The sequence below is a fragment of the Tetrao urogallus genome, assembly GCF_951394365.1.
Source record: "Tetrao urogallus genome assembly, chromosome: 23".
NCBI lineage: Eukaryota > Metazoa > Chordata > Aves > Galliformes > Phasianidae > Tetrao > Tetrao urogallus.
Genome location: NC_136836.1, coordinates 4,352,590 through 4,379,944, shown reverse-complemented (window position 1 = coordinate 4,379,944; position 27,355 = coordinate 4,352,590). Strand labels below are relative to the sequence as shown.

Below are 27,355 nucleotides of genomic sequence, written 5' to 3'. Positions count from 1 at the left end.
TGAGCATCCATGGAGCGTAAAAAGCCACCGTGCTGGACGGTGGGGAATGGAATGAAGTGAGCAGAGCCATCAATGGACTCAATAAATGCATTCATCTCTTCTTTGCTCCATCCTTGGCAGGAGCTGGAGGCTGCCTTCACCTTGCCCGAAACACAGGGAAAAGGAGGCAGGATGGGGTGAAGGGGTGACGGGGCCCAAAGAAGAAACACAGACGCAGCCCATGAGCTCAGGGTGACCGCTTCGGTTTGGAGCTGAGCACAGACAGCTGGGAATCCACCTCCACCCGGCCCAGCCGCAGCCTTCCCTTCCACCTGCCCCATCCCGGGAGCAGATCAGCCCTTTGCATTGGGCACGCAGCCCTGGGGATGCCCCCCTCCCCACCAAAGGCACCGCAGAGCTCTGCATGAGCACCAACGCCAGGGCTGCGGGAGTTGGGGGCTGTCTGTGCGGAACCCTCGTTTCCAAGCCCTCAATCAAATGCTCATAGACAGCCGGAGTCGTGGCAATGGGGTTATTTTCCCCTCCGAGGAATGAAGTGCAGAACGGAGGCTGCTGGGACTCAGACCCGTGCTTTCAGGGCTCAGGATATTTCAGCGCTGATGCTTAAAACCACGAAGGTGTTCCCTGCAGCCACACAGCCGCTGCATCACAGAGGGAACGCGCTATGAAATAATGATGTACAACTGGCCTTGAGGCACTCTTTGCAGCTTGATTGGCCTCGATGGCAGAAGAATAACCGAGAGTTTATTGCTTCTCTCCCAGTGATCTTTACTCCCAGCTGTTTTCCTGGGGAGGGCCTGGTTCCGTTCCCCATCTGAGCCACCTCCTCACCCCTTCCCTGCACCCCAGGTTGGACAGAAAGCACAGCTCCCAGCACCCCAGCACTCTGCAGCACCTGAAAGTGGATTTCTGCCTGCTCAAAGCCCCGGTCTGCAGAAACGGGACAAGGAAAAGGGCAAAAGAAGTAGGAAAAAGGGGCAGGAGAAGTGCTGCCATGCAGAAGCCCTTGGTGACCCCCCACCTCCCGGCACGCTTTGCAGAGGGGAGAGGTTGGGTTGGTGCAGTTGATTTCTTTCCCCCCTTTTCTTTCGAGGAGCCGTGCTGCAAATAGCCTGATTTATAAGATTTCTCTATCATTAAAATGTAAATGAAAACAGACACGAAAACAATCTGAATTTCCAGCCGAGTTGCTCTTGCTTAATATTCTACCCTGAAGGGGGATGTGCGGAAGCAACAACATTTCAAAGGGAATCATTAAAGAAGGCAGCTCAGGCTGGGTCCCCATCAGATATGGGCCGGGATGGGAGCCCGTCCTGTTGGACTGCACCCCTGCAGAGGGGCATGGAGGGCAGGGGTGGCCCCAGCTGCTTTGCTGCAGTGCTGCACCGCACGTGTTGTGCAGCGTGCTGCACGTGGGAGCCGCAGCCATCGTGTGAACCCACCCAGCAGCACCACGACTTCCCCGTCCTCAACGCACTGTGGGGGTTTGGAGGATGCATGGAGGGGTTTTGCAGCTCCTGCTGGTTGGGCAACGCAGGGAGGGGAAAACCCCAATCCTTCCCAGATTTGCTTGCATGTGGAGCAATCAGCATCGCCGCTGCTTTGTTCTGAAGGGTTCCAATGGTGAGGTGAAACACCTTCCTCCCTACACACCTGATGTTTCTGTAATGCTGTTATTTTAATGTAAAAAAAGACAACTATTGCCAGAGCTCACTTTGTGCCATCAGGTCAGCCCCAGCTACAGGGATTTAATGTGGTGATAAAGTAAACAGGCAGAGGAGACCTTCCAAACAGGGCCCTGTCTGCTGCACTTGGCAATCTGTGCTCTCACATCCTGGGCTTTGCAGATCATTTTGGGGACGTGGCTGTATGTGAGCCCAGCTGCCCTTCACTGCCCCACATCCCAATGGCATCACTCCATCCTCAGTGGTTCCAAACCTGGAGCAGCTTCAGAGAGACCCCGAGAGCCCCCACATCCATCTGCAGCCTGTGATGTATGGAGGGATGGGAATCCCTGGGGATGCAGGAATACCCACGAGATCCCCGTCCCGGCACCGGAGCCACACGGAGCTGCGGTCTCACGGGATGCAGAGCTGGGACACGGCTCCCCACTGGACACCAGTGGGTTTTTGTGCCTTTGTTTTCCCAAATCTCGGGGCTGGGGATGGGCAGCTCGGGATGGGGAGGGCTCCAAGAGCAGCGCCGGGGGCACCAGGCTGGGAGAAGCCTCTGTGCCAGCAGAGCGCAGCCACCGCTTTGATCCACGCCCACAGTTATTCTTTCATTTCTTGAGCAAATAATCAGGATTTTCACAATATTTACCTTGGATGTAAAGATTTGTGTCATGCTTCCGACCAAGACAAACAGAGGAGCCTGGCGGGGGAAGGGGCTCTGGCAGCACCGAGGCTGCATCCATCCCACCCCCTGCAGGGACATCAACGCACCCCCAGGCACAGCGAGGGGCTTCCGCTGCTCCTTGTGCTGCTCTGGATGGAAGGGCCTCCACCGGCCCTGCTGTGCCCTTCCCTGCTGCTCCCCAGCCCCGTGCCGTGGAAGGGGCTCTGCTCCTCGAGTTCCCACAGCTCCGCAGGAAGGGGGAGAAGGGTGAAGGAAGGTTCAAAGGGCTTTTTCTCATTTCTGCTTGATCTCCGCGAGGCCCGAGGCGCCGTCACCCCGGGGTCAGCGCTCAGGTGCTCCTATCTCCATCCCATCAGCACGCAGCACGTGCTGGGCGATGGGGGCTGCAGCCCACGATGGCTGCAGGAGGGCATAGGGAATAGAGGAAGAACCCAGTGGTGCTGTGCTGCTCTCAGGGCAGCACCTCCAGGCTCCATCACTGCCCGTGGCAGGAAGGGAAGCGCTGCATGGCTTCCTGGGGGGATGGGGCACAGCCCACTGCCCACTGCTCCATCACAGCAGCAGCTTCAATGATCACTGCAGAAAGCACAGCACACAAACACAGCATCTCCTTTTTAATCTCTATTTAAGAAGGGCCGTCCTTCACACCTCCCACGCAGCCCCCACTGGATAAAACAGACATTAGGGGAAAAAAAACCAACCAGTCTCTTTGCTTTAAGACAACAAAATGATGCAAAGAGCACAGCTTTGCAAGCAGCTCTGAGGCCATGCATGGTTCTAACACGGCTCCCCCAGCATGCAGATGTGCATCTACACGACCTGGTCAATAAAACATAGAAATAAATCTAAATCAACTCTCCTCTAACACTGAACTGTGAAATAAGCGTGCTGGGTTTGGGGCTGATGATGTTTATGCGCATTTCTGAGCATTCTGAGGTCACTTTTCAGAGTGATTCTCTCTCACTGGACTTAGTGCATGAGTGCAGCTCCTATGGGCTGTGCCACAGCTGGGCCCAGCGCTGGGGACAACCCAGGGCACCGTGCCACAGTGCACAGCAGGACGGCGCTGGGAGCTGCAGGTCACTGCAGGGCGATGCTGCACACATCAGGTGTGGGAGCAGCGAGGGCGAGGAGGAGGAGGAAGGCATTAAAGCTCTGTGGTTATTGGGATGGGTGAGCACTGCGTGGGGCTGGGGCTGCCACAGAGCCCGTGCACCAACATCACCATCACAGTCAGGGCTCAGCCCCGATGGGGGTGGAGAGCTGGGGGGAAGCAGAACGGGACTCTGAGTGCAGAACGCTGACGGGAAGGAGCGCAGCTCAGGGGCTGGGGGCAGCAGCGGGGCACGGCGCTCCGTGCTGCATGCAGCGGATCAGCTCCTTGCGGTTGTCCAGGATGGTGTCGAAGCTCTCCTGCAGGCGGTCCTGCTGCTCCAGCACCTTCTGCTGCAGGCCGTGGATCCAACGCAGCAAGGCCAGGCGGCGGTACATCACCAGCTGCACGTGGTGCTTCTCCTTCTCCCGCTCCTTGAAGCGCTCCTTCTCCTGCAGCTGCTGCACCGCCTCCGCCAGCGCCGGGAACAGGGGCTCCGGGGGGGGCTCGGGCACCTCCGGCGGGTCCCCGGGGGGATCCCAGGCGCCGCCGCAGGCGCTGTCGGGGCTGTCGATGCTGAGCGAGCTGCTGGTGTAGCCGATATCCTCCGCCGGGGATCCGCCCGCCTCCCCCTCCCCGACCTCCGCTCCCTCGGGGGGGCTGCGCTCGCCCTGCTGGGGGTCGCACGCCGCGCTCGAAGCGACGTCCCCCATCCCGCCTTGAGCCATCTGTCTCTGTGCTAACAGCAGCAGATTATCGGAGGGATTTGCAGTGTTTTCACCCCCCCCGCCGGCCCGGCTCCAGTTCTGGTTGCTGTCGCACTCATCGTCCCCCGCGAAGTTGCAGTTGGAGTCGGGGCTGCGTTGCAGGGACCCCGAAAAAGCTGTGCCCAATGCGGGGCCCCCCGGGAACGGGGCGTCGGGGGGGCAGAGGGCGAACATCTCGGCGGTGCTGCCTGCAAGGGAGACGTGGGGCTGAGCGCACACTGCGGCACTGCATCAAAGGGGGGAGCCGGGTTTGCAGGGACAAGGGGGTTTGGGGTGCTGAGATTTGGGTATCCCTGGGGTGGGCACATGGGGCAGCACGGGAGCGCTGCAGCATCCTGCTCCCTCACTTGCCCCGGCAGATGGAGGCAGAAGAGCTCTCCTTGCCCTAAAGGCTCTTCCCTGCTGTCTGCTGGTGCCCGAAGCGGCGCCCAACGGCACCGGGAGCGGATGGGACAGAGAGGGGAAGGAGAACAACGTGCTTCTCTCCGGAGCATCAGCACGGAGAGCGCTCCCAGCACTCACAACAATCACGTGAAGGATCCCCGTGATCGCCCGCGGAGCGCCGCGCTGTGAGCGCACGGATCGGCCCGGGGGGCGGCACGGAGGTGGGCAGGGGGTCCCTTAGGGCAGCGCTGCGGCACAGAGCGCTGCAATTACAGAACAGCCGGAGCTGCGGAGGGCCCGAAGAGACCCCGAGCCCAATTCCCGGCCCTACGCGGCACCTCCCAACTCCGCGTCTGGAAGCGCTCCCCGAGCCCCCGCAGCTCCGTGCCGGTGCGGGATGACCCCGTCCCACCGCCCCAGCGCTGCACCGCATCCCGCACCGACGCACGGAGACGGGCAGTGCGGGGCCGACCCGCAGCCGGGGGCTCCCGAAGGCCGCGCGTTCCGCTGCCCATCCCCGGCGATGTGCGGGGCCGGGCTCGGGGATGCGAGCCGCGGGGTTGAGGATGCGCGCACGGATCGGGGCTGCGGGAACCGGCGCTGAGCCCCCCCCCCCATTTCTCCCCTTCCTCCGGGATGGAGCTCCGCCCCGCTCAGCAACGCCGCCCGCACTCACCGGGGCCGTTCGCAGCTCCGCCGCCGGTGGGAGCGGAAGCGTTCCCACGCGGGGAGGTGCCACGGAGCCGCACTTCCGAGCGAAGCCGCGGTCCCCGCCGCCGTGGGCAGAGAGAGGGCGGCGGCTGCGGGGAGGGACCCGCGAGGGCGGCGGTGCGCGGCGGGCAGCAGCAGCAGCATCAGCCGGGAAGGGACGGGGTTGGGGTTGGGGCCGTCGGGACGGGGAGTCGAGGCGTCCGTGGGATCCTAACGGGACCTTCGCGGTCCTCCCCCACCCCCTGCAGGGAGCCGTCAGTCTGCGGCATCAAACGGGGGAGCACGGGGGAGTCACACGGAGCCCCGCAGGCGGTCTGTGGATAATGAGGCTCTGTGGGGTTGGGGTGCTGCGGGCAGACGTTCTGCCGTGGTATTGAGAAGGTTGGGAGTGGGGGAATTGCGCTGCTGTGAGTTAAATCTGGTCTGCTGACTCCCAGAAGGCCGATAGATCTGCGCTGCTCCGGCCACAAAGAAACCCCATAAGGACTGAGTTGGGCTGTGGGGTTCCTCCCTGCACAGCACGAGGTGAAAAACCCAACATTCCCAAAAGGAAAAGCAGAAACCGGCCCAGAGCTTCTGCTGATGAGCAGGAAAGGAAGAAGTGGGGCTGGAAGGGAAGAAGTGGGGCAGGCAGTGGGCTGCACTGTGCTGTGAGCCGCATTTGTGTCAGCAGACATTCAAGGGAATCAAAACAAAGTCAAGGCAAAGCAGAATATTCTCAAGGAGGAAATTGGGCCTGGCCTAGGGACCTTCTCCTGCGATGGGGTTGAAGGAGGCTGAGCTGAAGCTGTTCCATCCCAGATTTAGGTTTTGGGGTCAGTGGGTGCCTGTTCCACTCGGGGCCTTTCCCCAATGCTGGCACCCACGCAGCTGGGATCGGTGCTGGAATCCCAAAGGAAAATCACCATTTTCTGTCTCGTTTGGTTTGGGTTTGCATCAGTGCAGCTCCCCCAGCCCCGGATTATCTGCATCTGACTGAGACCAGAGCAGATTTGCTGTTTGCAATGAAAACAACACACACGCACTGAGCGCTCAACCCTCCCCTCTGCCTGGATTCCACCCCAGCTGCACAGAGCCAACTGTGCACTGCATTCGGTGGTGACCTCCCAGAGCCTCACCGTGTGCCACAGCCAACCCTATGGCCCGGCAGCAAAACCACTGGGAGAGGTGCTGAGCAGTGCTGGGGGGCAGCGGCGGGACCCCCGTGCCATGGCCATGGTGTCACCTGGAGCTCCTGGCACAGGGACCTGGGGAGTGGGGACACTGCTGGAGGGGGCAGGAGAGAAGCGAGGGCTCGGGGCAGGGGGAGCTTAGTGGTGGATTTCAGATCCATCTTCCCCTCCTCTTCCCCCACGTTGTTCCAGAAATAAATTAAAAGCTCTCCCTTCAGGAAATTAAAAACTATTGAAAAAGACCAAGCTCAGGATCCGATGGGCTGGGATTTCGGGATGGGATGTCCTGGATGAGATGTAGGCCGTGCACGGCAGGGTGCAGGGGGAGAAGGGCACGGGGTGAACCCCAGAGTGGCTCCAGAAGTCCCTAAAGCAGATTTCACTCAACCCCTGGCTCCTGGCTCCATGCATTGCCCCACGCAGGACCGGGCTGCCGCCTGCAGTGTGTGATCGCTGCATGTCTGTGTGCCTGGTGTGCACTGCATGCTCTGCTCTGATCTTCTGGGCCAGGAGAGCAGCAGGCGGTGGTGCACGGGGAGGCTGCGAGCAGGGGGAGGTGTGGGCTGGAATCTGCAGCACCAGAAGGAAATGAAATGTGGTTTGGGGGAGATCTCCATATTCTTCCCATTGATTCCCATCTCCTGCGGGCGATGGCCATGGGAGGACATGCTGTGCCTCAGGGGTGAAGTGAGCGTGGCTGGGGGCAACCAGGGCCTTTGTGGGGTCACCACCCACCTCGGGGACCCCCGGATGGAGACGGTCCTGGGGAACCCGTCCTGGAAGAGTTAAAAGCAAACTGTTACAACAGCAACAACAACAAAAGAAAATACAGAAGAAGAAAGAAAAAAAAAGGGCCCTGAACCACATGCAACCCAACCTCCCCAGCGGCTCATCTGAGTTTAATAACAGAGGGGGGAAATCTCCCTCAAAGCTCTCTGAGAAATTAAAGTAAACAGCATGCTGACCTCCAGCTCGCACTGCCCCAATGGCACCGGGGGTTGGGGGGGGTGGGGGTGGCTCCTGGGGGACGGGGGGGTCCCTGTGCTCTCCTCTGTCTCTGCTTTCATAACACACACAGGTTGGGTTTGTGGGGACGCTGCCAGGACAGCAGAGGGGTTTCTGTGGCAGCTCTGTCCGCTCCTCGGCTACAGAAGGGGAACTCGAGGACCCCGGCTCCATCCTTCCCATCAGAGCAGGACCCAAAAGTCACCATTTCCTCTGGGCCTGTGAATCACTAATACGTTCCAGACAGAAAGCTCCGATGAGGAAATTGTTTGGGAAATTGAAGGGAAGTGGGAGGGACGGGCGGCCACTGCAGCTCCGCTGTCACCTCTGTGTGCTGTGGGCACATCCTGGTCCCCAAAGGGCAGCACACAGGGATGGCTGCAGCCCTGACCCAGGAGCTGTTATCCCACAGGCCCAGAAAACAGCCTGCTGCCTGTGGCAGGGCGATGCTGGCTGCCCAGCAGCGCTGGATCCATCCGTGCCGATTTGGGGACAGCAATCACCCTGCCCTTCTTTTCCCCTTTGATCACCGTCCATCCCCAGGATGTTCCCGACAGTCCCTCGTGACCCCCAGGCTGCTTCCCGAAATAGAAAGGTTCCACATTTGGACCTCATCATGTAGAAAACTTCAGGATTTGGAAATTTCGCTCTTGGAAGCCAATCTGATACATTCCATAAATGCTTTAATTTATCCCTTTGTCACAACATTCAATAAAGGGTTTGGATCCGGCCGCCCTGTTTTGATTAATCACCGTAACCAATTCTAAGCTGCAGGAGCTGCACCAGGTTGTGCTGGTGGAAATTAAAAGGTTTGATTGCACACGATCAGAGCTTTCTGATGCGCAAACCGCGCCGGCGGAGAGCTTTGAACAAATCCCAATCAGAAGGGCTTTTTTTTTCTCAGCTCCCCCTTCACCTGCAAGTGCTCAGTTCGCATCCCTTCCTCTCCCTGTCCTTTTCCTGCACAGGAATGACCAGGGGCACACAGATGGGAAGAAGAAAGTCACAAGTGCACCAGGATCCCCTGTAGGGCCGCATCCCGCACGGTGCTCCCACTGCCCACTGGGGTCCGTTCCCATTTTGGGTCACAGCAAAATGGATCTCCTGGCTGGAAGCGCTCCGTGTGGGTGAAACTCCTTCTGCTACCAGAGGTTATCATCCTCGTACAGGAACCAACAATATCCTCTCGTTGAGACACTAATTTGAACAATCTGTGCCGGCCGGGGGAGTAAGGGCAAACAGCTTGGGAGCCTTTGGAAAACCCGAGCGGGAGCCAAAGGGAGAGGGGGAATAAAACCCTGCAGCACTGCAGAGAGCTGGGCTGGGTGCTGGGAAGCCCTCGGCCGTGGGGTGCAAGCAGTGGTGGGAGCCGTTCCAGGGCAGGGACAGAGGGGTGCTGTGTGGCACAGGGGTGGCACAGGGACGTTCACATCTCAGCCCACGCTGGGGCTGTGCTGGAGAAGAGCTCTGTCTGCAGGTGTGAGCGCTTTGCTGATGGGAAGATGACCTTTCCTGCTTGGGGTTGCCATCCCCACGTGGCTGGAGGAGCACCCATCACCTTCCAGCCTGTACCACGGGGCACCAGAAGTGGCAGTGTGCCGCTGAGAGCTCCAGCAGCCCAGCATCACGGGGTCACTGAAGTCAGAAAAGCCTCTCAGACCCCCAGGTCCAACCCCAGCCCACCCCACCGTGCCCACGCGTCCCCCAGGGCCACATCCCCGCGTTCCCTCCAGGGATGGTGACCCCCTCCACCTCGTGCTGATCCCGGCCAGTGAACCCTACAGGGCTGACAGGGCTGTATTTGCTCTCACCACGCACTCACGATGAATATTCACACCTGTATGGGACGAGTGAGAGCGATCCCCAACGGGGATTTCCATCGGAGCACCGTCTAATTGATTACGTGGCAATGGCTCCTGGTGGGAAGGGAAGCCCCCTCTCTGCTCTGGGTGAATTAATTGAGCTTGTGCCGCTCGTCGCTGTGCTCAATTAATCTCGTTAAAGTGATACCGTTTCGACTCGGTGTCTGACACAAAGAGGTACCCGGGGGGGGGGGGGGGGGGGGTCGGGGGGTCCTTCTGACAGCGATGGGTTAACAGCGGGATGATGGGGGCTCGGCCAGGACAGCCCCACCGTGCTGCCGTCCTGCTTTTTGGGTCGCCCCCAGCCCAGACAAAGCAGAGCAGCCCCCACCTCCCCCCCAGCAGCTGGCACGGGGACGTAATCCCACAAAGTCCCACTCCGGGGGGACCCGGGGTTGGGGGAGGGAGAGGGGGGGGTCGGATCGCTGCCCGCTGCCCCGTTTATCCCCGCTATTGACCGCCTAAACAGTTCTTTGGTGATTACAATGTAAATATAGCTTTTCATGGAGTAAAGGCCTTTTATGAGATCCCCACACACTTAACCACTTAACCCCGGTGACAAAAAGAGCAGTGAATGAGCTGTTTGGAGGCTGCTCGTGCAGAAAAGCGGGTCCTGAATAGGATTTGGGGATCTCTGTGTATCAATTGCTATGCTCCGGGGGCCGTCAATGGGGCTTTTGGCGTTCGAGCATGTGCCAAGGGGGTTTGCGTGGATGGGGATGGAGGGTCCAAGAGAAGGGAAAAAAAAAAAGTAGGAAGGAAAAAAGCAGCTGCTTCTCTTTAATAAAACAATGATTTATTCATAGCGACTCGGGGAAGGGGGGGATGTGGGGGAGTGCCAAAGCAGCGCCTGCTCTGTGCCTGCCCAGGGAATGGGGGTGTAGGGACCCTCTGTGCCCCCCAGCCCTGCAAGATGTGCCCCCCCCGAGCATCCTGCAGCTGGGCAGCACCCCACAGCATGGGGCCGGGCAGCAGGAGCGAAGGAAGGAAAGGAAAACTGCTTTTCTAAGCTGGTATTTAATTGTGAAGGGGTGGGGGGTGTTCAAAGCCCTCCTTCAGCCTCAATGTAAAATAGGAATGTGGAAATACTACTATTAATATCAGCCATTAATTACACTTTCCGCACGGAAATCTGTCTCAAGTGACCCGGGGGGCTGGAAATTAGGGACACAGCAAGGCTCCAGGCATCAGGGAACTTCCTCGGGGGCTTCTCCCCATTGATTACCACCTGGAATAGCCAAAGGGCTCCAGCACCTCCGTGGGCACTGCGGGTTTGGGGCAGGAGGACATCGCCCTGCGAGAGCAGCTGGGGCTGCTCCTCCATCACCATCCACACAAACACCATCAGCTATTGGGAATCAATGGGGCACTGCAGGGGGAGCAGCGCAGAGAGTTGCATGAAAACAGCCTGGAGGAGCAGGGGAAAAATATGAGCTTCAAACTGAAGTTAATCTCTTGCAAAGCGGCACGGTTTGCTTCTCGCCCCTGTGCCACGCAAAGCAATCCTGTATGTCGTTTTCTTTCAGTACAGCTGGCTCAGATTTCTGCTGTATGGAGGAGCATTGCTAGAGGTGGCCATAAGCTGTGCTTCTGGATGATACAAGAGCAAATAACAAAGTGCCAGGACTGAACATCTGTCCAGGCTGAGCACACACCGTGTTGGCATTAGTGCTAATGACCGATAGTTGGCAGAGGACAAGTTTTGCTTTGCAGCTCACCCAATAAAGGCAGCCCTGCTCCCCAAGGCTTGGGGGTGTTTCCCAGGGAGCCCCACAACCCCCAATTCTGCTGCCCTTCAGCCCCTGTTTTTCCTCTCACCCCAGCACACTGCATTCCCCAACGTCTTCAATCCTGACTCCACGTCAGACTAGAGCCAGTGTTGCCCTCTTCCTATTTCTGCTGCTCTGTTTTCCGTGCCTCCTTTTCTAAGGGGGAAAACCTGAAGGAAAAGAGAGGGATGCTGAACACAGAGCACATCACGAGCCTGTTCTGAAACCAAACACAAGCAAAAGGCATTTCCCTGGGCCCAGAGCTGTGCTCCATTCATCTCTCCTGGAAAACGGGTGCAGCCACCAACAAGGGTTAAAAGCCAGCAAGGGCTGCTCCAAAGCCATCCCCATCCACATGTGAGTGGTGCCTGGGGCTCTTTTTGCTCTTCCTGCCCTTTAATCCTCACACTGGCTCTGGGACAGCTGATGGGGGATCTGGGGCAGCTGAGGTTCGGCTTGTGTGCTCAGCACCCACCACACACACAGCCTCTCTTCAGGTGTCCACTCTGACATCATTTTTCACACGTTGGAAATACAGATGATTTTAGCCCGGGTCCATCTGGCTTCCCAAATAACCTGTCTGTTTGATAAATAACATAAATTAAATTAGACAAGACAAACAGTTTTTTCACTCTCTTCCTTTCGGTCTCTTGGCTAAAAGAGGAAAAGAAGACATGATGCAGTGAGTGCCTGGAGCCCCACGGAGCTGCACAGCAACAAAGGCAGTGATTACAAACGTGTCTGCAATGTTAACCTTTAGTGCAGGGCTGTTCCTTCCCCTTGATCTTAAGTTCTGTTTTAGTTTCTTTCCCTCTGTTCAGGTTCCTCACAGCCCCAGCAGGCAGTGCTGTGCCAGGCACCCAGTGCAGGAGTCACACGGAAAGGCACAGCTCACACAGCTCCTTATTGAGGATGAAAACCATGCATGCCAGCAAGAGCTGGCTCTCACACAAAGACAAAAACGCATCTCAAATCTCAGCCACGACTGCTAGGAACGAGCCCAAGATACAATCAGATGGGAAAAGCAAGGAACCGAGAGGCAGGAGCAATTCCTGCAGGCTCAGGGTGCTCCTGAGAGATGGTCTGCCCTTGGCTGCCCTGCCTATGGCTGTGGGCTTCTTCCCACCCCTCTGCCCTTCATTCCCACCCTTTTGCTGCTCTCTGCTCGGCCCAGCATCCAGCTCTTCCTCCCCCAGCCTGGACGGCTCTCGGCGCTCCCTGCAGCAACAGAGGGAGATTTCTCTCCCTGTTAACAGCAGTGCAGACAGTGCCAGGAGGGTTGAGCAGAATCGATTCTTGAAAATGAGAAGGCAAAGCAGAGCCAACGTGGTGCCAGACGGCCGGGGTTGGGTGCAGGGAGGATGCAGAGCAGCCCCTCACTGCTGCCTCCTCCAGCACTGCACCCAGTGCAGGATTCCTCCCACACCAGGAGCTGCTCAAGCATCACACAGCAGGGAACAGCAGGACTGCACAAACCCCCAACCTCCTGAAACACCGCGGTGGGGGAAATATTTATGCTGAGCAGCCATCAGCAGAAGCCTTCCAATGGAATACGGGCCAATGTTGGAGCTCTTTGGGCCTCATAGTATTTTGCTCAGCTCTGGCCCAAGCAAAAAAATCTTCCTGGAGGTCAGCTCTGCCCAGAAGGGCCAGCAAAGCAAACAGCTCTGCGGCTGCTGCAGGCTGAGCAGGGCACCGAGAGCCCCGTGGCACAGCCTCTGAAGGTGCTCTTCCTCAGCTGGGCTTTTAAATCCTTCTAATGCAAAAATGCAGCAATTACAAGTCTAATTAGGGAAGAGGCTAATTGAATTCTTCGCAACATCACAGAGCATGGAAAACTGCAACAATTCCCCTTTGAGTCAGAGTATAGTTTGAGCTTTAATTGTAAGCCCTTCCTCTTCTGCTGGGGGAAGAGCATTCTCTTGCTGCTCCCTAGTGGTGGGCAGATTGACAACATTAATAAAAGACGCTGAATTTTGCAGCTTTCAACGTTTCTGTCCAGCAAACCTGCTGAATTTGCACAGCGTAGAAACCAGTGCAACCGACTGCTGTAGAGAATTAACCATACATTAGGAAACCTTTCAGTCACGCCGTCCTTCAGAGGACATCTGACACAAAACGTTTGTGCTGCCCCTCTGACCTCACCTTCAGTTCCTCATTTCCTGACTTCGAGGCACTCAGCAGCTCAGGCCCCCGTGTGCAGCACTGCTCTCATCCTTTGCACTCTCACTTCTGGCCCCAGTACGAGAGGGCTTTCAGCTGGCACAACGCTACCATCGCAGCTGGAAACAAAGCACTGAGTTGTTTTCCATTGAAAAGCAGCTTCTGCTCACACAGAGCTCTACAGAAGCCAAGTGACTGCATGTGCATCGCCAGGAGCAGCCTGCCCAGCTGGAATGAATTCCAGCCTTGCTTTACGTGCAACCTCAAGGGATATTTGAGGAAAACAAAACAAAACCCAGCTATTCTGAGAGGCTGGACGGAGATGCCACACCTAGGCCAAAGTCTGAGCAGTGCAGGCAGGCCTCAAGCCTCTGGTGAAGTAAGTTTTATCCAGGAACAAAACCAAAACCACTGAAGCAGCAAAAAGAAACGTATTTGCACGGAGTTCTTAGCCCTAAGAAGACAACCTAAGTCAAAGACTTGAGGATCTGAGAATTTATGCCCCAGTAAACACCAGGGGGTTGTTTTGTTGTATTCCAGTGGCACTGCAGCTGTTCCTTGCCATGGCCTCAGCTGTGGATACATGAGATACATGAGAAGCAATGGAGGAAAACAAAACAACCACAGAAGAAAACAGAGGTCAACATTTTTTGGGGAAAAAAAACAACCAAACAAACCAAACCCATGCACACAGCCAAGTAAAATCCTGTACATTAAAAACCTGTTTTATTGTGAAATTGCACTGCAATTGGTACCAAAGTTCCTTATAAACACAATATACAGTAAAATATTTTACACAACACACGCTGGGCATATGCTTCAGTTACAAAATGCACACAATTCTCTGACAGCGAGCAACCTCAGGATGTGAGGCTGCCTTTAGTTCTACAGAGCAGGCCACTGTGCTACCATAACACGGCAGCTAATTTAAACATGCTCAGCAAGGCCAGAAATGCTGTATATTCCACCTCAAGTTTCTTTCACGCTGTTTAGAATGGCTGTGAGTAATGGATCTTTATTCCAACCCCCTCCTTGCAGAGAGGGCTCTTCAATTCTCGCTGTTCAGAAACAGATTATTTGTGAGGAAGAGCACAGGGTGGGTGAAAATCAGGGCTGAGATTATTTCCACCACTTTTCAGTTGGGCAAAAAAAGCAAAAATGAAGAAGTAAAGCTCCAACCTGCACATCTCCTTTTCCTCTCCCACATCTGTTACTCACATGCATGCGTATGAATATGAAAAGGAAATGTGGAAGACATTCCTGTCACGCTGCCTCATGAAAGGCTGGGGCCCTTTTTTTTAAAACATAAATTACAAATGTAAATTAGAGCTTCTGAACTTATGAAGCTAATAAATGCTTAACAGAAAATAACACACTGAAGGAAGCCATGGCTCCTTAGTGCTGTAAGTGCAAACAACGTGCATCCCAACGTAATTAACGCTGCTGCCTTCTTACCTAACACTGCAGAAATACTTCATCTGTGCCTCGAGCTAACTGCAGCATTTCTGCATCACACCTACCACACATTTCCAGATGAAAATGTAACACTGAAACACGAACAGCATCCTCACAGAATCTCACAGCTGTGTAAGTTCCCTTAATGCTTAGACCAAGTTTGCATTCATTCCGAACCAAGCATGGATTTTGTGCTCCCAGTTGCCATGGAGTGCTGAGTGAAACGGGAACAAACCTCACCACTGCTTGGACAGCACTGGGAAGAAGAAAGCTGGAGCAGAGAGAACAACGTACAGCAGTTTGTTTACCTTCCTGATGATTGCTGGCAGAGATTTGCAGATCAGCCTGCAACTGACAGAGAGACAAGATGTGACTTCTGGCCCTACACAAAAACATTCAGCTCTCCAAGTACTGGAATATGCTTCGGCTTCGACTCGTTTGCTCTGTGCTGTCAACCCTGGGCCGTTTGGCAAGAGAAGTTATAGCTGCAGAAGGACCTCTTTTTGTCACCTGCAGAGGAAGAGAGCACACGTGAAGCACTCCAAGATTAAATTCTGAACGACGACAGAATTATTTGGTGTGAGATCACATTGCTGCACTGCAGGCAATCACAGAGAATATTTCACACAGCGGTGCTCCCAACTGCCTGGCAGTGTTTGGTGTCTGCACGTTCAAATAAGCTGCACAACTGGAGCACAATCGTACACAAATCTTTACCTGATGTTTTGATTTCTCCTTTGCCTCTTCATTCTTGTCTGGGGAAAGTGTGTGAAACACAAAGTTCCTGGAGTTCCGAGGTGCATTTGGGTTAAGATCTGACATTGCTGCTAGTTTCTGAAGGATATCTTTGGGTCTGTTCAAGAGAGACCCATTTTTAATCTGAAGAACAAAGAAATGTTGCATTAACCACTCACATGAACAAGACAGCTCTTTTTAGCAGCAGATTACCCTCAATAGAGAAGAATGTTGTGTACCAAAATGTTATTGCTGCCACTATTTCCTCACTGTCTTACAAACCAGTCATAGCTGGAATCTAGGCTCAGCTGACTCCAGTGTCCTACAGATGCAGTTTGGAAATGCCATCTTCCAGAACCAATACCAACCTGGATGTCACTGGCAGGTCTGAATGCTTCAAACGGGTTCGTGGGCAATAGCTTTGCATCTTGTACCACTACTGCAGGGCTTGCTAGCAGACACAAACAGGAGAACATCAGTTTGTGAACTTAGTTTGGAAGAATATAACTTTATATCAAAAGGAGGAATTCAGAATTGACAACATACTGCAGACAGAAAAACCCCAACAAGCTGCACTGAGCTACACCACGAGCTGCACAGCTGGTAAGATTGCTCTGGCAATCAGTATTGTCATTTAAAAGGGAAAATTTGGTTCTGAGACAATTTTGCACACTTGAAAGAGTCGTGCTTTTACTCCAATCGGGGAAAACCTGAATGCATTTTCAGGACCTTACAGTTTTTCCTTAAGTCACAGATATTTGGAGAAGCTGCTAGGAAACACGTCACTTATATCTGTGATTTAAAGGATGACAAAGAATGAGACTAAAAGATGCAGAGGAATTGACTTTCGCTCCACAGCACTTGTTTTCCAGAGGTAACAAAGTATTTCTTAAGTACACACAACTACTAACAAGCTTGCAGATTGATGCTTTTCTGTCTTTATCTTTTTGAAGCTCAAATGACAAAACCTTGGGCTGGCGTAAGAAAACAAGGTACTGGGGCTTGCTGATCCCCAGCCTGGTTCCCTGGGGACCAGCTAACCATGACTAGAAGTTAAGCTCTCTTCTTTGGTTGTCACTTCAGTAAAAAAAAGAAAAAAAAAAGATAAGCCCACCTCTCTTCTGCAGGGACTTTGCAGTCACTTTTTTGGCTAGTTTCATGAACTGACTGTCCTCCCCGATGTCTTCCTCCTCCTCCTCCTCCTCCTCCTCTTTATTTTTTTCCTTCTGTAGCAGAGAGAAGATATTTTGTGAAATTGAAAGAGCTCTTATTAGGAATGAGCACTTCATTCAGTAATTTCAGTAGGCCATGTCTTTCCACTGTAAAGATCAATCTATGACTGGGGTTTTTTCCAGAATGCCACATCTGGTAATGCTACAAAGAAGGACTGAACGAGGTGCCCTGCTGGTACCTGCTCACGAAGCCACCGCTCTCGTTCAAATCTCTCTTTCCTCCATTTTACTTCTGTTTCATCAAACTGTTCATTTTCATCTTCGTTATCGGAATCCCTCTGAAACAAGTCCATCTGGGAAGCATCATCTAGAAAAAGAAAAGAAACCATACATCTTCTCTCTAAGCTTCCATCCCATCTCCCATCTCCGGATCAGAAAGGCACCTATGTTTTTCCATCTGAACCTCCTCATCCTGCCAGGCCCATCGCTGTGCAGGTCACCATCAATGAGGTACCTCTCTTGGTACAGGCGTAACTCACGCTTGTCAGCATCAAGCACTGCCTTCCTATCAGGGCAAACAAAAGGCAGAGGCTCAGTGCACATCACTTCTAAGCCATCACCTCAGCCACGCACACAAATGAACACCAGTGTGGCCACTGACATGTGTAATTTCTGTACTTGACTTTCTAACTCCGCTTCGTTAGGGAGGTCCTCGTCAATAACCTCTTCTTCATATTCATTCAGGTCTTCTCCATCATACTCATCCTCACTTCCCACGTCACTTCCTGACAGCTCTGCCTCATCTTCCATGAAATCCTCCAGTTTTCTGTCAAAGAATGGTAGAAGAGTTTAGTTTGGTAGATCAATTATTATCACATAAGTCTTCTGAAAGTCAGCTCTATCTTTGGATGGAAGATCAGCACATATGCTCAAAGAGAAATCATGACTCATAAGACCTGAAAGTTCTTGCACATTTACATATCGAGCCTGCCAACACACAGCACCCCCAGATTATTGTCATGCACTAGACTGCTTGTCAACTGCTTGCCAAATGTGAGATGGTAACTGTCACCAAGATGTGTTGCCTACTAGAATGAATAAAGACCTCAAGACTTGGAAAATGACAGCGATGCACTGCGACCCCATTTTGGTGAAGAAATTCCTGCACTGCTTTCATCCTGACCTTTCCATTTCCCTCTGTAATGGAAATTATAATGGGAATTCTCTCCAGCCAACCAGCAGCACTGTTAACCCATGCAGTTTGGCAGCATCAGTGCAAAAAACAACCCCTGGCACTTACAGCTTTTTCTTCGAGCCCTCTCTACGTCTCAGTAGTTCTTCTTCGTCACTTACTTCTGCTTCTTCACCATCATCATCTCCACTCTTTTCATCCTGTGAGAGTTTATGGAAATGAAGTTTTAGATAAAAGTGGATTGCTTTGTAACGACAGCTTCTTCTGTCCTTCAGTCCATAAACACAGAATAAAACAGCAGGGAACTTAAAAAAGATTTACTGTGTTAATATTATGCTATTCAGGATCTTAAGTTGACATTTTAAATGGTCTAAATTGCTCTCTCTTTTTTTCCCATTAACTTGTTCTGGATGCCATTGTATTTTGCATTGATAAATATATTTAAAAAATGATAAGCTGAGTTCTGAGTCAGAATGCCACATCATTCTGCTTCGCTTTATACCTTCGTACCTCTTCACTCTCAAAAGCATTGTCATCTGTTACAAGCTGAAAGTCACCAAGCTCCTCGTGCTCCTCATCTTCCTCTTCCCTAGGGGAAAATGAGTGAAATGAGACAACTGCCACCACAAGCTTCTGTAAATCCCTGAAGAATAATGCTAACCTGTCTGTGGGAAAGGAGCCTGAACAAAGTGCCAGTGCTTCTGCCATTGGGTCCTCTAAGTCGCTGTCCTTTTCTGCCTTGGAAGAAACTGATGATGCCCACGTTGGAGAATCTGCTACAAGAAAAACAGTGAGGTGACAACTTACTAGACAGACACACTAACTTTTAGAATGTTGGAGAACGTCTTAGAAATGACAGCCAGCATGCACCAACAAATTATCACAGCTCTGAGAAGTCTCTCAAGTTCCACGTTCTGCGTTATTGCCCAGAACTGGAACGTGTGTTAGTGTAAAGCTCAGAAACCCAGCCAGCAGCAGAGCTGGGGACAGAATTCAGGACGTACTCTGAGTCACAAATTTCCCAGAGCAAAGATGGAGCAGTTCTTCCATGTTTTGTTTCTTGCTGCTGCTGGTACTCGGCACGTGCTCGGCTTGACTGCTAAACTGCCCAGAACACAAGTCCAATAATTCATCCATGTTGGCATCCATTGCATTCTCATCCATACTGGCTAGAGTCAGCCTGTGCTTTGAGGACTGGTATTTAGTTCTGTGTTGTCCAACATTCAAGAACCTGAAAGAAAGCCTGCAGTTAGCAAAATCTTGCTGTCCTGTATGTTCTACCTCTGTGAAAGGGCACCAAATGTCATCCTTTACATCTGTAACCTACCCATCTGCATCAAGCAGCTGGCTCTGGGTGTCATCTTCCAGAGAAAACTGAAACTGGGATTCTCCAGCCCCTGGAAACAAACTCTTTGGTTCAGGAGAGGCATTATACAGGTCCTGAGAATCTTCTATGGGAAGAGAGGGCTCAGACATCTTTCCTGAGCTCTAGGCAAAAGAAGGTAAAGTAAACAAATTAATTACTTTGCAATCCTAGAAATCAAAAGCAAGAACCAGATAAAACATTTACAATATTTTTAGGGATAAAAAGAAGTTAAGGATTTCCAAGCTGCGCTGAAGTCAAATGCTGTGCAAATATATTTAAAGCAGAGATCAAAAATCAGATTACAGCATCTTCTCTTTGAGGCTTTAGAGACATTTTAAACTCCAGGGACATTTGCTTGCCTGAAATCTTACTCATACAATTGCATTTGGCTAGATGCCTTCTCCTTGTGTTATTTTTTCCAAAAACATGGCAGGATAAAATACATTTATTCATCGTGTTCATGTGAGACACAGCCAGGAGGAAGAGCCTCACCTTGGAAGCAGAGCTGATAAAACTTGTTTTGAAAAAACCTGGGGAAGGTGACCTGAAACCTCCTGCTGCAGGTAAAAAGTTCCCTCCACGCGACGTCTGTTTGTTACAGGGCTGGTAGGATGGAATCATGGAGCCAATCAACTCAAAGCTGCTGTTGTGGCTATTCTCTTTTGCTGGTGTTGGTAGAGAAAATGAATCATCATCTTCTGAAAAGAAAGTTTAATATAATGCTTATTTTCTCTTTTGTGATCCAGTAATCCCCAGGTACTACTTCACAGCATTGACACCTTGCAAAGAGTTCATGATTTTATGCTTAGTTTGGATTTTTTTCCATAAAGGTTTCATATTGCACTTTTGGAAACTGAATTTAATCTGACTGAATTTTGATTGTTCACATTTTTTTTTCCCCAGCGTTACTTTGAACTTTACTTTCCTCTTTTTTTCCATGCTCTCCTAAGTTTTAATTCCTAACTTCCATGGCGACGCCACGCAAACACGCAGCTGATGAGATCAGAGCAGTGCCAGAAACAAACCCCACATGGAAATATCTGCATGTGCCACGTGAAAAAAGTAAAAATGAAGCTAACACAGCACTTCTGCTTTACCTAACTTGGCAGGATCTTTGTCTGCAGCTTCTTCACCTTCGTGTTTCTCATCAGCAAGGGAGTACCTGTAATTAATTACATGAAAGGTATTTGTTAACATACACGAGATTAAGTGCCATTAGCTATCATACCTAATTGCAAGGAATGAGGTATCAAATCTATTAGATAATCATAATGATATCTATGACATCTAAAATATCTATTTCTAAGTTTTGTCATCTTACCCCATTTTGGAGGAGCTGTCCTTGAAGAGCATCAATGTAGACTCAGTTGAAGGCAGTTTGGGAACAGAAGCACAGTCTGCAGATTGCTCCACCTTTTCTCCATCAATTGACTCTCTGTCAGTTTCTTTGTCACCGTCTTCAACTTGTTTCTCTTCCAAATCTTCATTGTCTTCCTCTGCCTCATCAAGCAGAGATTCCACAGCCTAAAGAACATCCCCAAATACAGCAGATACACTGTGGTTATTCTTGGAGCTGTCACCCTTCCTGCAAGTTTTTGAGGCAGTGTTCTAACACATGGAGGAGAACACTGAGCGACACCCAGTTCTTCCATACCCCACTGGACTCTGAGACAGTCCAGAAGCGCTCAAAATGCGCACATTATTCTGACCCTCTCTAAAAACAAAAATCTGTGGCAAACTCCACCCCAGGTCAGACAGGTAGGCATACATTCCATAGAAATGCTAGGAACAAGGCCAGACATTTATATGAGCGACACCAAAAATTGTTGTACATGTTAGCTTTTAATGCTTTTTAGGCAAATAGATACTAATAAATTCAGTTTGAAATACTAAGAAATCTGTACAAGATAACCATAGGGTTTTTTTTTTGTTGTTTTCTAAGAAGATTTAGTGGCAATCACCCAGCAGTAGTAGTGTACAAGAGTCTACTTTCACTGAGGAGAATCAGAACTGAGAATAAGAGTGGGTTACGTGGATATGTTGCACACAGACCTCATGATCACCTTCCTCCTCTTCCTCAGACTCATCTGTCATCTCTTCCTCCTCCTCCTCCTCCTCCAGCAGCTCCTCATTATCCAGTTTGAACAACGCTTGCCGTTTCTGGCGCTCCTCAGTCCTGCGGAGCTTCATGGCCTCCTGCAGTTTTGCTTTCAGCACTTGCAGCTTTTCACCTGGACAATGAATGAATCCCCACATCAGATGCACTACACTGAATCCTTTACTTTGTCACTTCCAAGCATCCCATCCAGTGCCACTACACACGTATCAAGGCTATTTAAAACTGACTCATTTGCAAGTGTTCTCATTGATTTGTCAGCTGGAAGAGGTGGAGAGTTAGCTTCCACAAATTCAATGTAGAGAGACAATGCTTTCCATGGGCAGATGTGCTGTAGCACATGAAATAATTGTGAGCAGCTAAAAATAGTGCATGCCCATAGGAATGCCCAAACAATTCATTTTTCTTTTCATAGATACTGGGAGAGTCACATTCCACATATATTTTTCTTTGCAAATATACATATTTAGGAGCTGCAGTACAGAATTAAGGAAGCACAAGAGATCTACGAAGTAAGAATAGCTCACAAGGAGCCTGAGAGTTACATTTAGAAGGGAGAACAGCATGCACATATGGCTATGTAAAAGTTTGGTAAAGATGGGGAGAAATTCAGAGCAGTCACAAAAATCTGTGACAACCTGATCAACACTGACCAGTGCTATTTATGAGGCCTATTAAGATTCTTCAAAACCAAACCAAACCAACAGGACACACATTAGAAAAACATTCCTTCATCTCTTTTTTGTGGGCAGCATTAGAAGAAGGGGAAACAGGGGAAAAAAAAATAAATACAGGGTGATTTCCAATCAATCATCACAACCCCCAAACTGACCTGGCTTTGTGTGCACTGCTTCATCCAGGCTCTCTGCAGCTAAAACTGCTGGCACCACATCTGCTTTTAGTTCCTCCTTTCCTTCAGCCGTGGTTTCCTTACGAATAATGTTCATGTTTATGGTCCTTTCTACTTTGGGTTTCGAAGTTTGAAGAGTGTGCTTCAAGAAACGTGCCTTCAAGGCTTCTAAATCTTTAAATACGTGTTGATTGCATGCAAATTAAATGAATTTGATAGTATTAAATTTGTATCGAGAGCAGGTCTTGAAATTTTTTCAAAAGGCATTAATTAAAAACTGTAAACCTCAGACATTTTGGTAATTGTAAAACAATTTGACTAATAATCAATCATGACAGAATATTTTTGCAGAAGTAGTACTAAATGACATTCCCACTGAGTACAATGTACTCACAAGAACTCAACTCTACACTTCCAGCCACCAGGAATCTCTAAGTTTCTGTTAACAAATATATTTAAGACTAATGGCTCATCAACAAAGAGCTGGGGTAAGCATTCCTTCAAGCACGTGAATATTAAGGAATCAGAATTTCCCTTTTCAGCATCAGTTAAAGGAAACACATCTATACTGGTAAGAAAACATGCCTGACTCTGAACCTGAACATTTCTCAAGAGGTTTTCCTTTTAAACTCAGCTTCGCTCTGCATACTTCAGAAGATCTGACAGTATTACAAAAATAAAAGTGATACCTTTATTCAACTCAGATTCATCGAGGTTTATGAAAGATTCATTGCCAGAGCAGATTCTTGGCTTGATGGTCAAATCGATTCCCAGCTCACGGAGTTTATCCAATTTGGACTTCTTCACTTTTTCAGGCAGTGCTGCCAACCCAGGCCCCATCTGTTGGTTGTTTCCCAGGCCTGGTGCTGTTTCATCTCTTTGCTCAACAGCACTGCCTCCAACTGGTAGAGGAATTTCACTCTCTTTCTGTTCACTGCAATCAGTGCTTAGGACTGATTCTTGTTCCTCTCTTTCCCTGGCAGTTGTTACAGCACTATGAGAATCATCATTGTTCTTTCCAGACTTCTCAGCACAGTCTCCTGTCAAGTTCTCCCCCACACCAAGGAGAGGATCTCTGGCAGCAGTATCCATGTCTCCACCAAGGTTTGCTTCTGGCTCATTAGCTGCTGATTGATCACCTTCTGTTGGCCCATCTTTGCAATCTGCGCTTGAGGTCTTCGTGCCTGCAGCTTCTTCATTTAGGGTGAACTGATATTTAGTGGACCTAGCGAAGGCAGGAAGAAATACATCATCTATGGCTATCAGGAAAGGAGAGGAAAGGCTGAGAACAAATTGAGAGAAGAAAATAATTTTCTCTCATTGATGCATAAGAAAAGGTGAAGGATAAAAGTCTGGAAAACTTCATTTTGAGAAAAGCATAGTACAATTTCTCTACACTGTTCTATATAAACAAACTCCTAACAGATTTTACACCTACCTGAGTATTTTACTACATGTTATTCAAAACAAGGTATTTCCAGATGTTTATTGCATCAGAAGACTCTAAGAAAAAAGTAGTTTCTTTTCAAGGCTCACCAGCAACAGTGACTGCACAAAAAGCAGGCGTGCATGTGAGACAGCCCTGTAGCCCACAAGAAAGTCTGCTCATCCCCCAGAAGCTAAGTTGGGATATCCTAAATGTTTATGAAAGCACATGAGGAAGGTTGAAGTCCTTACTTCAGCAATGCCATGGCATTTCCTTCGTACACTGGTCGAGATCTACGCTTGAAGAATTCGTGAACACTTTTGGCCTCAGGCATATGGTATGGGAGAGACACAGATGATTCTACCAGAGAAACAAGGTGCAAGAAAAATTGAAGTCATCTAAGGCATTTATACCTTTAAAAAGGTCCTTGATTAAAAACAGTCTTTTACTCTTCAACCCTAAGTAACTAATGCCAGGTAAAAGAAAGATCTGTTCCTTCAGACAAATCCTTTCTGTTTCTGCCCTGAATTTCTTACTAGTTTAAATCCCACTACATACTAAAAAAAAATTCAGCTGTACCTCTAATAAGCCGCTGGGTCTCACTATGTAGCTGTTTAATGGCTTCCTTACTCAACCTTGCTGCTTTCCGCTCCTTAAGAAAAGAAAAGAAATCCGAAGTCAGAATGGAGAATTTGGGATCCTCTCTTCTCTGAATAGCTGTTTTTCCTCTTTCAAGTTACAAGGAGGCAGCACAAAACAACTAAATGAAATAGCAAAACAGCAAACCAACAAAAACATCGGATAGCACCGAAAAGATAAGACACAAAAAACTCCCAATGGTTTGAGTAACTGCAACAAACAACAGAAGAATACTTCACCTTCCTTTTTGGTTCTTTTAATGCACGTTCCTCATTATCATCATCAAAGACACGTTTGTAGCCTTCATCCTCAGAAAGCCGTTCTTTGTTCTACAGTGCATAAGGGAGAGATCCATTTGTTTGATAGATAGATAGATAGGCACAGTGAGGGCAAACAGGTCAAAATATATAATGACAGAATCATAACTGGTCACCAAAACAGGATCTGCACACATTCTCATCAACAAGCACAAATCCTGTGTAACACTATGGCAGATTTCCAAAGCTTCTACTGTAGCCTTATAACTTTCCAATACCACATTCCTCTACCTTAAAGAACAGAAAACAGAGGACTATTTTACCCTGTTATAAACAACTGTAAAAAGTACAATTGTCAAACAGTTTCACGTATGCTCAAATAAAATGCTTCCTGCTAGTATCCAACAATGCTATGTTGCTATACCTTGTATTTCTTTATTTTCTCTTTCACTGCTGCTCGTATTGACTCTATTGACTCTTCATCCCCTGCGAAGGAATCATTTTCCTCTTCTAAGCCATTATCGAAAAGTTCTTTGTCATCAAGAAGACACCCACTGTCATTAAAAGGAAACCTCTCACCACCATCCACCTGCTGGCCCTAAAAAGAAAATATTTGAATTATTTGTTCCAGGATTTCCTCTTCAGTTCTTTGACTTGCGTTTAAGATTACTGTCAACAGATCTCAAGGAAACGTAGAAAAAGTGTATGCCAAACTTAGCCTAGAATCTGCCGTGCCCTGTAAGCCAGGCATGTTCACTTCAGAGCACTGCAGAACGGATAAACTAAATTCATGGAGCAGCGTTCCCTAAAATACACAGGACTCTCAATAGTCCTTGTGGATACCATACCCTATCTGTTGTAGTAATGAGGACACAAAGGATGCAGAAGCATTGAAACAAAATAATAATACTGTTATACATGTAATTTAATGCAGAAAGCATCTGAGATTTTCTGCCAAAAGCATGTACCTCCGAGCTTGGCTTCTTCTCTTTTATAAGCTGTTTGATGGACTCAGCTCTTCTCTCCCTCTCCTTTCTTCTTCTAGGTTTTCCTACAGATTTTTCAGCTGCCTCGTCTTCAAGACTGTGTTTATGCTTTCTGGATTTTTTCCCAGATTTCGGTGGTCTCTCCTCTCTCAGCTCATTCTCAGACAAGATAGACTTCCTGCTCGTGTCAAGATTTTCAATTTGCAAATTGTCACCAGTGTCACTGTCATCACTGTCCAGCAGAGCCTGGCGAATCCGAGACTTCTTGTTTTTCTGGGCAGTGACCTCTTTTTCCTCTCCATTTTCTGTGTCTCCACCCAGAGTGTCATTCTGCACAGAACAGTCACCATCCTCTCCATCTTCACTTTCGCTGTCCTGAAGCACCTTCTTGCCTTTTGCTTTTCTGCTTACAAAAATCTCTTCTTCTGAATCTGACAAATTATATTAAAAGAAAAGAAGCGATGTGTGCTATGGAAAAGTACATTCCACTGGTTAGTTAACAAGCAATTGGTTACGTATAAAGCTACAAATGTTAAATTTTATAGATGTCAATGACTGTAACCGTTGACATTGGTTGTATCAGCATGAAATCAAATATTCAAAATCCACCTCTCCAGCCTCTTCAAAAGGCTGGAAAAAAAGGCAAAACTGAAAATCCTTCACTGATAAATCAGTAATTTGAAATAATAACACCACAGTAGGTAAAGCAAACCATAAAAAGGAAGGAAATGAGCCCGTTTACCACTTCCCTTTCCATACCTCGAAACCCCCTTTTCTGCAGCTCTCTGGCCACATCCTAAGCAACAAAAGCGGCACTTTAGCCTTGTACAGCAGCCCAGCAGATCCCCACCACCCAGGCAGCCCTGTGTGAAGTCCGGCAGCCCCATTACAGACCTGCATCCTGGGGGCACACGGTGCCGGTGGGCGGCCGGCCCGGTGAAGGCGGCTCAGCGCTGCCCTGCCCGCTGTCTGAGTCGCTGCCTGAGTCGCTGCCATGGGCCTTCAGCACAGCCACATCCAGCTCTTCTGGTTGCAGCTACAAAGCAAAGGGCAGCTTTCCTGAGCACCGCGTTTATGCACGAACGGCTCTTGGGGCCTAAATCCACCCCGAGGCCTTGGCTGAGCTCTTCCATAGGATCACGCACGCGTTATTGGCACTCATTTATTTATACACTTATTGACACACTCCGTCAATCTTTATTGGTATCTAATCGTGCTTCAGGTGACCTCGCACACAGACAAAACAAGGCAAACGACGCTCAGGCCGATTCCCCCTGTGAGCGACGCGCCTCAAAGACGGCACAAGGAGCCATCCGAACGGCGGCACCGCCCGCGCGCGCCCTCCCTTCGTGCACTGCGCCGCCAGGCCAGACCCCGCCCCTCCCTCCTGCGCGCGCGGAGATAGGCCGCTATGAGCTTCCCAGAGTGCATCGCGAGGCGGAAGAGAGCGCCGCCGCTGGGCATGCTGGGAAGTGCAGTTCTGAAGCGAGGCGGGGAGTCGGCGGTGTGAGTCAGCTCACAGGCAGCTGAGGAGGCGCCGCCGTCTCGCTCGGTGCCCATCCCAACCCTCCACCGCGCCGCGGTCACGGGAGCTGCGAGGCCCCCGGTAGCCGCCAGCCGAACGTGCGGAACGGTACGGACTCACCTCAGAGGGAGCAGCCGCCATGGCCCGGGTCGGACGCAGTCGCAGCGCTACCTCGTAAGAAACCTCTTCAAGTCTTCGCGCGCTGCCCTAGCCCCGCCCTGCTTCCGGAACAGCCAATCCTCGTTCAGTACGTCCCTTTAAGTCCCACCTCCCCTGTATTTGATTGGGAGATTTTTTCCGCCTCGCTCCGCCCTCTCCAGCTCGTCCAATCACCGCTCGCGCAGCGGGCGCC

General features: G+C 50.5%; 2 protein-coding genes across 2 annotated transcripts; both read right to left on the bottom strand.

The window, feature by feature from the left end:
- Nucleotides 1-3,678: 3,678 nt before the first annotated feature.
- LOC306954756 (UPF0500 protein C1orf216) lies at nucleotides 3,679-4,392 on the bottom strand (the record flags this gene model as incomplete). The annotated part of the gene is made up of 1 exon (XM_079545921.1): nucleotides 3,679-4,392. One exon carries the CDS (start codon nucleotides 4,390-4,392, stop codon nucleotides 3,679-3,681), a length of 714 nt encoding a protein of 237 aa, XP_079402047.1.
- Nucleotides 4,393-15,135: 10,743 nt separating this feature from the next.
- Nucleotides 15,136-27,144, bottom strand: CLSPN (claspin; the record flags this gene model as incomplete). The annotated part of the gene is given in 27 exon segments (XM_079546157.1): nucleotides 15,136-15,249; nucleotides 15,457-15,618; nucleotides 15,843-15,925; nucleotides 16,589-16,700; nucleotides 16,886-17,013; nucleotides 17,090-17,211; nucleotides 17,308-17,472; nucleotides 17,947-18,038; nucleotides 18,349-18,427; nucleotides 18,500-18,614; nucleotides 18,843-19,069; nucleotides 19,166-19,326; nucleotides 19,697-19,902; nucleotides 20,302-20,366; nucleotides 20,526-20,728; nucleotides 21,257-21,435; nucleotides 22,153-22,344; nucleotides 22,860-23,395; nucleotides 23,848-23,956; nucleotides 24,176-24,248; nucleotides 24,475-24,564; nucleotides 24,917-25,090; nucleotides 25,461-25,909; nucleotides 26,373-26,514; nucleotides 26,782-26,814; nucleotides 26,817-27,113; nucleotides 27,115-27,144. Coding segments are annotated over 27 exon segments (4,338 nt in total).
- Nucleotides 27,145-27,355: the final 211 nt, after the last annotated feature.